At 36.5% G+C, this 15892-nt stretch overlaps 1 protein-coding gene across 1 annotated transcript in view; it reads right to left on the bottom strand.

Moving 5' to 3' along the window:
- ABCB5 (ATP binding cassette subfamily B member 5) overlaps window positions 1-15892 on the bottom strand; it is a 122732-nt gene that overhangs the window by 14960 nt on the left and 91880 nt on the right. The window contains exons 21-24 of the mRNA XM_059171324.1: window positions 14075-14278; window positions 10811-10911; window positions 9795-9935; window positions 894-1050 (exon numbers count right to left, since the gene is read on the bottom strand). Coding sequence (XP_059027307.1) covers window positions 894-1050; window positions 9795-9935; window positions 10811-10911; window positions 14075-14278 — 603 coding nt within the window. The remainder of the gene's footprint in view (window positions 1-893; window positions 1051-9794; window positions 9936-10810; window positions 10912-14074; window positions 14279-15892) is intronic.

Raw genomic sequence — 15892 nt, 5'->3', positions numbered from 1 at the left:
TATTATTATTTTTAAAGATTTTATTTATTTTTTTATTTGACAGAGAGAGAGAGAGATCACAAATAGAGAGGCAGGCAGAGAGAGGAGGGAAGCAGGCTCCCTGCAGAGTGGAGAGCCCGACGGGGGGCTCGATCCCAGGACCTTGAGATTATGACCTGAGCCGAAGGCAGAGGCTTAACCCACTGAGCCACCCAGATGCCCCAAGAGGGAAATAATTTTAAATGAAAAATTTCTTTTAACTATATACCTAATGGCTATTCTTCCTTTTAAATTTAAACGGTCTAGAAAAGTCTTAAAATTGGATATATATTTAATGCATAAGATACTATTAAGATGCTTGTTTTGAAATTACACAATCTCACTATTATTTCTCTCTTAATATTCATGGTCTTTTAGAGTTAGTGGTTAAATATATGTGTCTATGTATGTGTGAATTTAATAAATATAGTACCTTTTTTCCCCCTCTTCTAATTGCAGATATATTTTCCATAAAATATGGTATCTGAAACAGCAGGCATTATTCATTTTGTATAAATTATCAAAGGAAAAAAAAGAATTAATGCCAATGCAAATCCTCATCCAAGACATCCAAGGCTGTCTCAATAAAATTAAATAGATAAATAAATTATTTGTTCAAGAACATTTTTAAGGCATCAGGCCAATAAACTAGAAGTATATTTTTTAATATAAAATATGTGTATGTATTAGTAGCAGAGGTGAAAAGACCCCTTTCTCCCTTTGTAGCCATAACAGTTATTTTATACAAGTTTTTAATTCTTTAGAGCACTATCTTTTGCAAAGTTATCAAATAATGCCTTCATTTAAGTCTCTATATAAGAGTATTCATATGTATAATTAATAATGTGGACATTTAAAATCATAGTTGTGCTTACTGGTTTTTTCCCTTCTTGACTATAGCTGTCTATAGTTGGTTTCTTTTCCAGCAAAGCAAACAGATGTGCAGCCCCAGATTTGGCTCTCGAATATTCAGGTGCCAAAACAAGTGTTTCGCCAATGGCCATAGCTCCATATGCAATTGCAGTAAAAATTCTATCAAAAGATAAAGCATTTGAATCTTAGGTTCATTTCCAAACAATAGAACTCTAAAAAAGTAAAGCAAAAAGCAGGCACAGGAATATAAATAAACTTTTGGTCTAGACAGCACCACTAATGTTGAAGTCCCAACAATGATATATCTTTTGTTTGTTTGTAATTAATTAATTAGTTTTAGAAAGAGAGAGAGAGAGCGCAAGTGAAGGGGCAGAGGGAGAGAGAGAGGGAGAGAAATCTCAAGCTGATTTCCCAGTGGGTGCAGTGTCTGACCTGGGGCTCAATGCCATGACCCTGAAATCATGACTGGAACCAAAACCAAGAGTTGGATACTTAACTGAGCCACCCAGGTGCTGCAGTGATACCTCTTTTATAATTTTCTACCACACAGTGATAACCTCTAGCATTGTATACCAAAATAACCTTTGGAGCTCAGGTAATCTTAAAAGTTTCTCTTCCAATTAGAGACAAAGATCAAAGGCCCTAAACTAGTGAATATAAAACTTAACCACCTTGATATAAGGCTCACTTGCTTGGAGATTTGACAGAGAATTCAACGACCATAGGAAGGGTAAGTCTCTAGTAGTAAGATCTGAATTTACACAGGAAATATGAATAGGTATCCCCCCCTCTTTTTTGCATATAATGTAATTAGAACAGACAACTCATGCCAGATGATTGTTTATGTGCCTGAAGTGCTACATGATTTAAAGAGAGAGCAAAACATGGAGATTATATTTTGTTAAGGTCCTTGAAACAAAATCTGACTAAAATATACCTTAACAAGCCTGGAAGAAGAGCTTTGATCTTTTAGGTTTGCTATACAGATTATGCTCTCACTTTCAAAACATGTTTTAATTATAAAATAGTAAGTATGCAAATGATATCTGAAAGCACACTGAATATGCACAGATATGTGGCATATCATGTGGCCACGGTCAAATATTTTTCTCTCATTTTCATTTTAGCCATGGAAACATTTTAATAGAATAAAATATAATATATCTCCATAGCAGAACTAAAAGTATAATTCAGCTAAGACTGGACAAGTTCCAGTGGCAACATTTGTTTATTTATTATTGAAGTATAGCTAACATGCAATATTATATTAGTTTTAGGGATATAGCATAGTGATTCAACATTTTTTATACATTATAAAAGAATCACCATAGTAAATCTAGTTCCATCTGTTACCATATAAAGATGCTGTAATATTACTGGACTATATTCCCTGTGCTGTACTTTATATCCCCATGGCTTACTTACTTTATAACAAGCAGTTTGTATCTCATAGTCCTTTTTACCTATTTTGCCCATCCTCCTACCACTTTCCCCTTACTAACCAGTAAAAGGCTATCACAGAACCCAGTTGTTTGTTTGCCATGCTGGATCACAGCAAGGTAAACATGTCCTGGTCTCCTTGTGAGTTTCTCTGGAGATGGAACCTACCAATGGGTAGATGTTGATGCAATCTCTTCAGTGACCTAAACCTCAGATCCTGAATTGTTGTCTTTTCAAAGGTCAAGCACAGTATAAAATATAAAAACCAGTTTACTTGTATGTCTGATGCTTTTTATAGCCATTAGTTCTGTGATATCAAGACATTTTTATTAGTAATGTTTATGAAAATAGTTTAAAGCCCAAAATGCCGTTCAAAATACTCAATATCCAGTTATAAATATTAGAAGTGATTATTGAGTTTAGTAACACATCAGAAGTCTTTTTTTTAATACGAGTTAAAATCTAATTGAATTAGACTTAAGCCTCAGTCTGATCCAAGAGTCAGCAAGTGAGATGGGAAGATCATTGATTATGAGTCTGGAGACCTGGATTCTGGTCTCACAAAGATAGAGGCTTCTCAGAACAACAGAAAAAATACCTTCCTCCTCTGATTTCAGACATAACAAAATATCTACCTGTCCTAAATTTCCACCACAAAATTCATTTTGAATATTAAGGATAAATATACAGAGGACAATGTCTTTGTTAGGTCCCTCTCTTTTTAAAATAAGAGATTTTATTTATTTATTTATTTCAGAGAGAAAGAGAGAGAGAGAGATGGCAGAGGGGGGAGAAGAGGGAGAGGGAGAGAGAGAATCCCAAGCCTACTCTGTGCTCAACATGGAGCCCAATGTAGACCTCGGTCCCAGGACCCTGAGATCATGACCTAAGCTGAAATCAGGAGTTGAGTGCTCACCCGATGAGCCACCTGGGTGCCCCTCTTAAAATATCTTTTTCTTAAAATGGAAGTTTACTGAGATGGGGAGATGGGCCTTCCATGGAGAACTTGTATCTGTGAGAGATAAATGACTTTAAGGATGCACATTAGAGGAAGGAAAGTTTCGGTAGAGGAGGGAGAGTATTAGCTAAAAGCTCAGTGCTGTCTTTATTGTGTACGTGTTGAGGGGAGGGTAAGTCCAAAGGGGGATTGATACTAATGAGGATTATACCGAGGAACCTAATTTTGTGGTAAGGGAACTATCTGGGGGTTTAGTGAGGGACATTAATCTCTTACATATATAAATATATATATATATTTTTTCCCAGGTGGGATCTGTATAAACATAGGCTGATACTGGTCTGTTACAGAATGTGCCCTAGCTGATTCTGGCCCAATTACCTAAAATGAACTGAACTGCAGTTAATCTTTACTCAAAACCTATTTATTGCACAACAAATAGTACTGCAACTTTGTGGGTTGGCCAGGGTTGAGGCAGAATACTGGGCAGGAAGAGGTCTGGAAAGGATTTTCAGGTATTGGGCTTTGATCTCCTTAGTTTTATGGGTTCTCTATAGGTTCATGGGGCCATTGTCATTGGATCCTCACTACAATAATTCTTTCAAAGATGTCCAAGCAATGGGGGAAAATCCTCTTACCCTTCACTGCTGCTGAAATCGAACTGGAATTTTACAAATATTCTCGTCTAGGAACAACACAAAAAAGTACAGAAACAAATGATCCTAGTTTTAACACAACTGATCCAAATAGGAATAGCCTGCATAGTTATTGGTTCACGTCTATTTGTCTTCCCTTAATCTTGCTTCCATACTCAGTTTGTATACCTTTGGTGACTTACTCTAAGAGTAAGTATACTGGGGGGTTCAGAGTTCTGAAGCCAGACCACTGGGACTACATCCAAACTCCACTGTTTATTTACTAGCTGTGTGACCTTGGGCATGTTCTGTGCTTCTGTTTCCTTACTGGCAAACAGGAGATAAATAGGACTATCTATATCTTACAGACTGTTGTGAGAATTAAATATATTAATAATATAAAGTGCTTAGTACAGTGCTCAACAAATGTTTAAGTTATTATTATTACTCTTATGGAACTGAAAGTTAATGAGACACTTTCTGTTGGCAAATAAGCTCTCACACTTCTATAGAGATACATCAGCACACCAGGTCAGATCCAAACTTCTGAAGCCCACACTCAATAAGTTTCTTCTTTTTGACTAGAAAGCAGAGTATTTTTCCTCACAGAGGTGGCCATTATAACTGTACCCATACTCATACTCATACTCTTTTCCCCTAGAAAAGAGTGTTCCCCATAGAACACTCCAAAGATTCTTTTCTTCCCACCCTAAATCCTTTCCTCAACACATGGAAGAGAGAAAATACACAACTTATATTTATTTGGTACTTTGGGCTTTAGAGAATGTTTTCATATATATGAAACCACTTGATCATCTAGGAGATAAGTAAGGCAGGAACTCTTATCCCTTCTTAATACAGCTTAGGGAAATTAAGCATTTGTTCAGGATCACACAGTTATAAACCTGCAGGACTGGGACCTGAACCTGCTTATTCACTGTACTTTCCTTACATGGGGTTCCTTCCAGTGGAAAGCTGGCCTGGACAATCTCCCCCTGCATGTCGGGGTTTGTTACCACTTTGTTTCCCATTTTTAGAATCTTCGTAGAGCCCTCGATAATCAAATCCACCTTGTTTTTCTTCTTTAGATCCCTTCAGTGGTTGATCATTTATCTATTTCCTTATCTTGTCTCTTCTCTTTTGGATAATCCTTGAGGTAGAGCTGGGCACAAATTGGGTGGCTGCCATGGCAGTGAACACTGAAAGAAGACTTTCCTGTTTTCCTTGTTTGGGCTAGTTAAGGCTTCTCTCCTAATTATAATGATGACACCCACAGTTCTTTCATGGCTGCTTGGCCTACCAGAGCATCAGATGGTGGTGGAGGCCTAGCTTGTCTCCTTCCATCCCTTAGCACTTCAAGGCATCAACCAACTATTAATATTTATTGAAAACCCACTTATGTTGAATATTATATGGCCAATAACCACATTTAATATTCAAAGTCCAAAGGATTTCTTGTCAAGAACTTTATTTTGATTTTTGGAGGACTAGGCCAAAACACATGTCTCTCAGCAAGATTTCATTATTACTGTACTGAGGGTTGCCATGCCTGATTCTTTCTTACCTATATGCTTCCTGCTAATGTATATAGCAAAGAAGGAAGAAACAGATAGAGGGAAGTTCTGAAGTGGAGGTATGGAAAGTTGCAAAAACCTCTGCTTGGACGCTAGTGGTTTCTGACCTGGATTGCAAAAGGCAAGTCAGCTGGAAAGTAACCTAAAGGTGCTAATGGAAAATCAGACAGGAGAAAATAAACTTATTTTGTATTTTTCAAAGTCTGTACATTTATAGTATACACTGAAATGTTGCCAGGGCTAATAGAGGCAGAGGGGGAGAATTTTACAACATACAGGTTTGTGAAAACTTAAAAGAAGAGAACTTCGGGGCACCTGGGTGGCTCAGTGGGTTAAAGCCTCTGCCTTCAGCTCAGGTCACGATCCCAGGGTCCTGGGATCCAGCCCCTAGTCTGGCTCTCTGCTCAGCAGCGAGCCTGCTTCCCCCTATCTCTCTGCCTGACTCTCTGCCTACTTGTGATCTCTCTCTGTCAAATAAATAAATAAAATCTTGAAAAAAAAAAAAAAAAGAAGAGATTTTCTAAATGCCTGTCCAGTACAGCAAGCCAGCAGAATGAAATGTTATCATCTTTTGAAATGCTTTATCTCAGAGAAACTCCTATAATAACAGAGATGAATAAAGACAGCTTCTACCAATATATGTTGCCTTTTTTTTTAAGAGGAAAAAAGCTAAGGCTGATAGTAGCCTTGCTGATAAACTGATATTATGAGCACATCAAAGGATTCTGCTGTTAAAATTGTGCATTTTCCTTTTCCAAAGCACACTGTCATTTCTGACAGAGACAGCCTACCCATTCCTGTAGCTATGAATCACAAAAATACATTCATATTTTTTTGGCTGAATAAAACACCTTTATTTTTTAAACAATAAATTAAAATATGACTTTGCCAATTTTAATATAATTCTGGGAAAGTTTCTGGTAGTGGCCAAAAGAAAACCCTACGGTTTCAAGCGGGTATGGAGAGCAGCCTGGCATTTAGTTCCTATGATCATATTTCTTAAAGTGTGATCCTCAGATTCTATGTCTCAGAATAATCTGGAGGTTTGTTAAAATGTAGATTCCTGGCCTTATGTCAGATCTACAAATGTCTGGGTTAAGTTTGTGAGGTGAGACCTGGGTATTTGCACATTTAACCAGCTCTTTGATTGTTGAATTGGGAAACCACTGATTAGAGAACAGCACAAAGTTCTTTTTACCTAGAGAGGGTTCTAATAGAAGGAAGTTGTCTTTGTAAACGTCTTCCATTCGGCTAGTTGATTAGATAGAAAGCTTTCTATCACCCTAAATTCTGGAAGGCACCAAGTCTACTAGGCCAGGTATAATTGAGTGTGTCTAAAGGACAAATATAAAACATTCATGGTAGTTGGAGACTACAGTGAGCCTCTAGCTCAGACAGCTCCCGGTTTCTTCCTTTCCTCAGGGTACTGGGAAATACCAATGTGATATTGTTCATTAACCATTTAACCTTTGCCCTTATATTTATTAATAGTCCTACATATGTTTTCACAGATAAAATGCTTATGTCTTCAGAAATAACTCTTTTTAATGAATTTAATGAAAAGAGATTCAGGAGGTATGGTAAGTTAGTAGGAAGAGTTTTTGTATTAGGGCCTTTTGATTCCCCTATATTTTAGGGTCATAAAATAACATTAGGCAAGTTACTTGTTTCATTTATGTTAAGATGATTCTTAACATAAATGAATCAGCCCAGCTCTGATGTTGGAAAACTAAGAAAGAATTGAAAAAAAATTTACAGAAGGTCTATGAATGTTTTCTATAGAATAAATAATCATAATCATAATCATAATGACAATAATAATAAAAAAAGTCTGCTAACAAAGTGTCTGGCATCTTGAATTGTGACTGTGGGCAAGTTAGGTAACTTGAGTCTCAAATCTTTTTTATTTTATTTTTTTTTTTTTTTTTTATTTTTTTTTTATTTTTTTTTTTAAAGATTTTATTTATTTATTTGACAGAGAGAGAAATCACAAGTAGATGGAGAGGCAGGCAGAGAGAGAGGAAGGGAAGCAGGCTCCCTGCTGAGCAGAGAGCCCGATGCGGGACTCGATCCCAGGACCCTGAGATCATGACCTGAGCCGAAGGCAGCGGCTTAACCCACTGAGCCACCCAGGCGCCCTTTATTTTTGTTTTTAAGTTTTTATTTAAGTAATCTCTACACCCAACATGGTGCTCGAACTCATGATCCTAAGATCAAGAGTTGCATGCTCTTCCTTTTTTTTGTTTTGTTTTTTTTAAAGGCAGAGATCACAAGTAGGCAGAGAGGCAGGTGGGGGGAGGCAGGGAAGCAGGCTCTCCAGACAGACTCTTGCTAAGTGCAGAGCCCCTCATGATGCGGGATTCCATCTCATGAGCCATGAGATCAGGACCTGAGCTGAAACTAAGTCAGATGTTTAACTGACTGAGCCACTCAGGTGCCCCATAAAGGTTTTTAAGTACGGTGAGAACTTATAAAATCATTAGACATCCTACATTAGTATAAATATATTTAATTGGCTAGCCTTCAACTAATACTAAAGACTAGTAACCCTGAAGAAATGAGACCCTAGAGTTTTAAAGATGGCTGCAGAAGGTTCAGAGCAAAATGAGGAAAATATGTTCTGAGTCAAACATTTGGCTTGCAAACAAACTTTTGGAATACAGTCAACTTTTAAGCTTGTGATTGCCTGTATCACATTAGAACCAAGGGAAAAAGTTGCTACTTTAGAGCAGGCTGGTGAGCTGAATAAATTACTATAAGTGATTCTACATTTGGCTTCTTGTTAATCTAAGTAGATTAGTTCGTGTAATCAGAATGAAGCTCAGTACTACATGTCTTACTGTGGCTTATGTATTCATACAGGCAATACTGCACAATGTGTTAAGGTATAGGAAAACATAGAACAAGGAGCCTACAATTTCTGTTGAAATTTCAAATACAGATATTCCATTTTAGAAGGAAATCTGCTTCTAGGAAACTGCTAAGGGGGCTTATAGTCAGATAAGATTCAGGAATACTGGGTTGGTGAACTGTGGACTATTTTCTTCTGAGTGCCCCCAGGAAGTTAATATTTGATAAATAAATAAATAATCACATGAATAGAAGCCAAAAATTATTGCAAGTTATTCTGAAATTAGTTTGCTTCAAATGACTTTTTTTAAAAAAAATATTTTATGTATTTCTCTCAGAGAGAGCGAGTTAGCACGAGTGGGGAAGAGGGGCGGAGGGTGAAGTAGAAGTAGACTCCCCACTGAACAGAAAGCCCAATGTGGGGCTCTTTCCCAGGCCCCAGGATCATGACCTGAGCCAAAGGCAGATGCTCAACTGATTGAGCCATCCAGGTGTCCAGGCTTCAAATGACTTTTTGTCATTTCCTCAAATTGAAAATATCCTCAAAGTACAACTGTGTGCCATCACTGAGGAATACAAAAGAATGTGCCTGAGTCTTGGGAAGCAAACCCCAAAGGCGAATTCCCAACATATTTTGCCAAATGACAGCATGTTTGGAATAGGTGTAATCTCCCAAGTCAGTATTCTGAAGAGGCTGCTCCTTTCTTTGATGTGAATGTTTTAGTGGGCTTGTAAAAAAAAAAACAAACATAGCATTACTTCTGGAGTCAAATATTGTATAGATTTCTCTAGTTCTAAATATTTAGCAGTGACATTTATGATACAGATTAGCAACGTTCTGTCATCTTAGAGGTTCAGAATTAACACTCAAAATTAATTTTTCTAATTTCAGAAGCTGAAGTTAGGTGTTCCTAGAAAGTAAGGCAACTTTCTACTATGCTCAAACTAATGCCTTAAGAAGAAACATCCTCTTTGGGATGCCATGACCAATTCCAAATGTGACTTTTCTAAAGGGAAGTACTCATTTGTATGTGTTTCTTCTGAAGCAATTTGCTTAGCAAAGAACTCAGCCTCACAAATGTATAGTCTTATATGATAATGCCATCTCCCCCCGTCCCCGGGGAGTTCCATGAAGTCTTAAAAATTCTTGAAGGAATGGATGACAATAAGGCATATTTTACCCCTATATTCCCACATTCTAGAAAACTGAAGTAGGGAGAAATTCATTTGTGAGTTTAACTCAGACTACTGATACTGTATCAGTATTAGTTTACCAGATAGACGGCACTTAAAGACATTAAATACAATATAATATTTAAAAACTTTCTCGGCATGTATTTCCCACATTATGTGATTTAAATGATCAATGAAGTATAAAGTAGGAATCTTTCTGGTTAATTTAAGTACATAACCCATTTACAGGATTTAAATATTTGCACAACTTACACGAACATGCCCTCTGGGGTCACTCGTCCAGCTTGAATTAAATAGCCTCCAAATCGAAAACCCACTGCATATGTGAAATATACAAAAGCATGGCTGAATGCATAACAGATTCCAAAGATCTGTGCTTTCTTCAAGGTATTTCTGAAATGCACAAAATTTACTAAGTAATGAGGCACAAGGTATAGCAAGTTCATTTAAATAAATGCAGAGTAATGAATACAGAAGACTAGACATATTATCATTTAAGGGATATACATTCTTCTAAGAAAAAAAGAGAAAGTGAGTGTTTTAAAATGAGAATTATTATAGAGAAAACAGATACTATGATGATTCTCTCTATAGTTCTATACTCTATAGTTCATTGCAACAAAATTTCCTCTGTGTAGGAATGGACAAGGTCTGTGAATGAACACCTAATGAAAGAGTTGAAGAGATTTGGTTTTGAAGTATTTAGAAATATTGTCTATTGTAACATTTCACTAGCACATTAAGTAGTGGAAATTAAAGGGTGGTACCAACCACAGGCATGAAAAGAGTACAAAGCTCTCTCTCTGATAAAGTAATGCAAATAGTATCACTAAGTAAATGTGATGAGGACTGGTTTAAAATTAAAAGGAGTGAACACACTTGTCATATATACATTTATCTTAAAATGTGAACCATTTTAGCTATTCAATATAAAGGGCTAAGCAATCTTATTCTCTTTCTTGAATATGTTATATCCTCAATTTGGTTTCAGGAAAATAATAAAAATGTGCATAGTTAGTAGTAGTTCATACTACTAACTATAGTTAGTAGCAACATGGGAGGACTAAAATATTCTACCTGTGCTTGTTCTCAATTGCTTTTTCTAGTCTCCTCTTGATGAAGTCATATGAGAAATGATGATATACCATTATTAGGAAAGATTCCAGAGCAAATAAATTGGCAGGCAAACCACTGTAGTCATCCAGGAAGACTGCCTTCACAGGGACAGCTAAAGTTAGTTAATGAAGTCAGTATGAATCTACAATCACCTGTGTTGGATCTGAAGCGTCTCCTCATATGCTTGCTCAAAGGCTTTTTCTCTTGTTAATGACACTATAGTCCGAATATTTTCCACGGCTTCAGTTGCTATCTTATAAAATAGGATAGTAAAATAAAGAAATAAAATTAGTAATGGTTAAACTCTGGTTGTGAATTCCAGTCATTTATACAGGGGGCATATTAAGTATAGCATTAAGTCAATAAGTTTTCTTAGCTTCTTTTTTTCTTTCCCAAAAACAAGATAGGAAAATAACATTTTAGGATAATAGGCTCAAGAAAAATTTATTTTGAAAAGATTTAGTCCACAGATCTAAATTGAGTCCCCTTGGAATCTTCACTGAATTTCTATTTAAACTGGTTCTGTAGGCAGAGAGATCAAACATTAGCATTATGTTCATATGTAATTATGCAAAGAAAGTACAAGATAATTCAAGAAGACAGTAAACAGAATCAAATAAATAATTGCACAAAATACAAAGAGCAACCAAAAAACCTCAGGAACACTGCAGTAAAGTAATATGGGTAAGGCTATTAAATGCTATATAAGTTACAGCCATTTCTCATTTTGATGTCTGTGAACTTAAAAAGATACTTAATTTAGGGTCACCTGGGTGGCTCAGTGGATTAAAGCCTCTGCCTTTGGCTCAAATCATGATCCCAGGGTCCTGGGATCGAGCCCCGTGTCAGGCCCTCTGCTCTGCAGGGAGCCTGCTTCCCCCTCTCTATTTGCCTCTATGCCTACTTGTGATCTCTGTCAAATAAATAAATAAAATCTTTAAAAAAAAAGATACTTAATTTAAATATAATTAATGCCTTTCTTTCTTCCTTCCCTTCTTTCTTTTTCTCTCTCTCTCTCCTTCCTTCCTTCCTCTTCTTTTCTTTCTTTCTGAGACAGAAAGAGAGCACGCACGAGTAGAGGGAAGGGCAAAGGGAGAAGGGGAGAGAGCAGATTCAAGCAGACTCCCTGCTGAGTGTCGAGCCTGACTTGGGCCTCAATCCTGGGACCCTAAGATCATGAGCTGAGCTGAAATCAAGAGTCGGCCACTTAACCGACTGAGCCACCCAGGTGCCCTAATGCTTTTCCATATTTCTATAATATTTGAAAAGAAGGAATAATTACATGAGAAATGAAGGAGACTTTTGGCTTAGAATAACTTGTTGGACATGAGAACACATGTTGACTTGAAAGAGAAATTTCCTACTTTCGCATTCTATTTCCATAGTAGCAGTGTAGACTGTGGGACCTAGGTGGTCACCCAGTGTTATTTAAAGAATAACTTGGGTTACAGGAAAGAACCAGATTTCTGGATGGTGTGCAGGGCACCTGGATTCTGCTCTCAATTTTGACTGTGAGTTGTTCTAAATTCTCATTAACTTTAGAGTAAGCTCAAAGTAACCACCATTTGTAACATACACTGTAGTATGCAAGAAAAATGGGTAAAAATGCTAAAACCCTGAGAGAGAAAATGAGCAAAAAATCTTTGTGATCATTTTTCACAATGGAGAAAGGACTTAATATCATTATAGAATCTTAGAAAATAGTCCTCTGTAAAAATCCAAAAAACTAATACAGTTATTTTAAGTATGAAAAGTAAAACAGTTGATGATTTGTCCAAATCTACACATGCAACTGAAGAAGAACCAATATGTTTTATTGGTCCCTATTCTAAGCTTTGGTGTTTGGTAAATAGATTAAAAGCTACTGAGAAAGAGAAAGATTGTTTGATTACAGTTACTGACTGTATAGTCTGGGGTCATTCAAATAATCTAAAAAGGAAAAACTGAAGGACACATATAAAGGTTAAAGCTCATGATATAAAAATTAAGATGCATAAAAAATTAAGATGCATAAAATCCAATTAATCCCCATTAATTTGAAGGTTGTGATAATTTGCACCACAGGGAGGACAAAACAACTTTTCACTGTCTTTGAGGCAAATAAATGCTAAACAGTTCAGTCTGTAGTGCCCAAGCAGACATTCCAAGGGTCCTTATCTAGTCCAAGGAAGGTGGAAAGGTCCAAGGGTCACACAAACCAGATTTCAATGAGTCACATGCTTGGCATTCCAATTCCTGTCTAACTGTGATAGTCCCTGGATATAGATCAAAACTAGTAAAATCATTTTCAGACTCAGAGTGTGTTCACCCAAGTGATAAAAGTCTTTGAAAATATATCATGAGAGGAACAGCTTAAAGACCTGTGGATGGATGGCTAAGAGAAGACTTGGCATTTACATGATGCAGTTTCCTCAAGGCTGCTAAGGGAAGGGGCTTTGGACCTCTACTGAGATGAAAGCCAAGAATGGTAGGATAGAAGGCCCCCAACAAACAGACAAACACACAAACACCAGAACCAAAAATTGCCTACCATCCAAAGGCTATTCAAGGGTAGGGAGCCTGCTTGCTACTGAGGAAAAGGTTGGGTAAAAGATGGGACACTTGACAGGGATGTCATACAAGGGATTCCTTTTTTGGATAACTGATTGGATCAAATGACACTTCTTTCAATTCTTAGATGTTATGAAACTACAACGCTAATGTCCCCTAAACTTCAAATATAATGATTATTTTTATAAATATGATTGTTCCTGAGAGACATTTTCCCAGTAATTAAAATGTTCATCTTGATCAGTATAAAGATGGTCCTTGTTGCTAAAATCTTATTTTTGGCACTATCAGAAACAGAAAATTGCCTTATATTCAATAACTCTTATTTCCTCTACATTTTGAGAAATAAAAATAACTAAAATTGTTTAAGAAAATTTAATTATTCAACAATCAGAGAATGTGGAATCATGATGTTAGCAATTTCCCTCCTGATAATGGCAATATGGCTGGCATTATTGAGTGCATACTATCTTCTAGACACTATTCTAAATGTCTTGCATATAAGAATGCTAAGTGTTTTGTGTAATACTTAGAAAAATCTGCAAGTGGTATTATTATTATTCCGACCTTACAGAGGAAGAAATTGGAAGTCCAGAAAGGTTGACACAACTTGCTCATATCACACATTCGTTAGTGATAGAATCTAAAATGTAATTTCGCCAGTTTGACTCTAGAGCCTACACTCTAAATCACAAATCCTGTTATACTATAGCCTATTTACACCCCATCCTAAATTAGTCTGGATGCATTTCAATTCATATATACCTCTTTACAGGCACCTAAGAAAGGAAGTGCGCATACTATAAAAATGGCAACTCTTTGTTTTCCTCTTAAAATGTTATGATGGTAAAAAGTCTTTATTTTACCTTCCCAGCATGCTTAAGTTCTTGCTTATCCTTTTTGGCAAATCCAGTCATAGCTGTGGTTTCAATCATTCCTGTCAGAGCAAGTACTGGAGCAATACTCAAAATCAAGAGGGTCATCTCCCATCCATATATGAAGGAAATGATAACTGACAGTCCCATGTTAGTTGCATTTTGTGTTAAGACACCAATTCTTGAACCTGTTGCCTATAACAAGACATATTTTGGGAAAAAAGTCAATTAATTTTAAATTTACAAGTATTCCTATTATAGTTTCTTACAAAACAAGGCAGGCTTTCTTTTTTAGGATTTATACTTACATTTTTACTTCAAACTTGTACTTAGAAATTAAATAATACCCATACTTAAAAAACTGTCCTCTACTAAGGAGTCACTATGCTTTTTCTATCTTATTTATTTTTTAAAAGATTATTTATTTGATACAGAGAGAGCGAGCACAGGAAAGGAGAGTGGCAAAGGGATAAGCAAGCTCCCTGCTGAGCAGGGAGCCCGATGGAATGTGGGGCTTGATCCCAGGACTCTGTGATCATGACCTTAGTTGAAGGCAGACACTTGCTGGACTGAGCCACCCAGGTGCCCTGCTTTGTCTGTCTATGCTGGATATTGTTCTTTGACATGTCCCTATCATTCTCTGAATATGTTCTTACTTTCTGACACAAAAAGATTCTCCAGGCTTTACTGCTGGAATCTATCATTTCTCCAAGGAGTCCTGGTTCCTTTTGGTGGATAATGGTATCTAAAGTCAATATATGGTTTTAGTTGTGCTCATTATTAATGGCATATCAGTGGAAAAAACTGGGGAATGTGTGTGTGTGTGTGTGTGTGTGTGTGTGCAGACGCAGACACAAATTGAAATCTGTATTTCTCTATTTATATGAATCATCAATTCACTTCGATACCTCCAGTTCCAATCCAGCACCATGAAGTTATTTTCAGCTTTCTTCCTTCTCATATTTGTTATCCCCTTCTGCAACAGTAAGAAACTTGGCTCCCATTTTCTTTGATTTATGTGATCAAACTCTCTGTATGTAACCAATCTGATATCATGGCCCCTGCTTCTCCCCTGCATGGATACCTTTCTCCCTCTGCTCTGGCTAGGCTTTCCCACACCAGGCTGCCACCACACATGGACGTGCAACCCACCATATGTGGGCTCCAAAACCCAACATTCTACATTCTTTCTTCTACACTGATGGAGGGGCCGGCATTCTTAGTCACTATACCACAGTAGTGCTGAATCGAATGATTTATATGATTCATTAAGGTGTATACTTTGGATATCATTACTTTGTAGTCCATTTTCTGCATTTTATTTGGTTTCACTAAGCAAAGATTTAAAGCATCATTATCAAGATTTATTGAAAAGGAGTTGGAAACATGGTATAAGGTAATTATATTTTGAAAAAAATCCCAAATAAGTAGAAATATCTTTATAACTATTTTATGAGAAGTATATGTCTTATGAACCAACTTTCAGTGGGACACATGATAGTAATAAACTGAAATGTTAAATTCCTTTGGTGCTCAGATGAAAAAATGAGACTCCATTTACCTAGAAAAATAGCTATCATCAACAATATCAATTCACATTTTAAAAGATTTATTATGATCATGAAAATATGACCATTGGAAAGGTTTAGATAATGTTAAAATTTACATCCTTCCAGACACTCAGATTAGGATTATTCTGTGTATGTAGCTTTGTATCCTGCTTTAATCCTTTTACATTACACTGCAAGCTTTTTCCTGGTGGTTAAATAGTCTTCAAAAAATACTTAGAATTTTTCACTTTTTCCAATT

The sequence above is a fragment of the Mustela lutreola genome, chromosome 4 (genome assembly GCF_030435805.1).
Source record: "Mustela lutreola isolate mMusLut2 chromosome 4, mMusLut2.pri, whole genome shotgun sequence".
NCBI lineage: Eukaryota > Metazoa > Chordata > Mammalia > Carnivora > Mustelidae > Mustela > Mustela lutreola.
The sequence above is the reverse complement of the archived record's forward strand: the minus strand, read 5'-3'. Positions and strand labels throughout refer to the sequence as shown.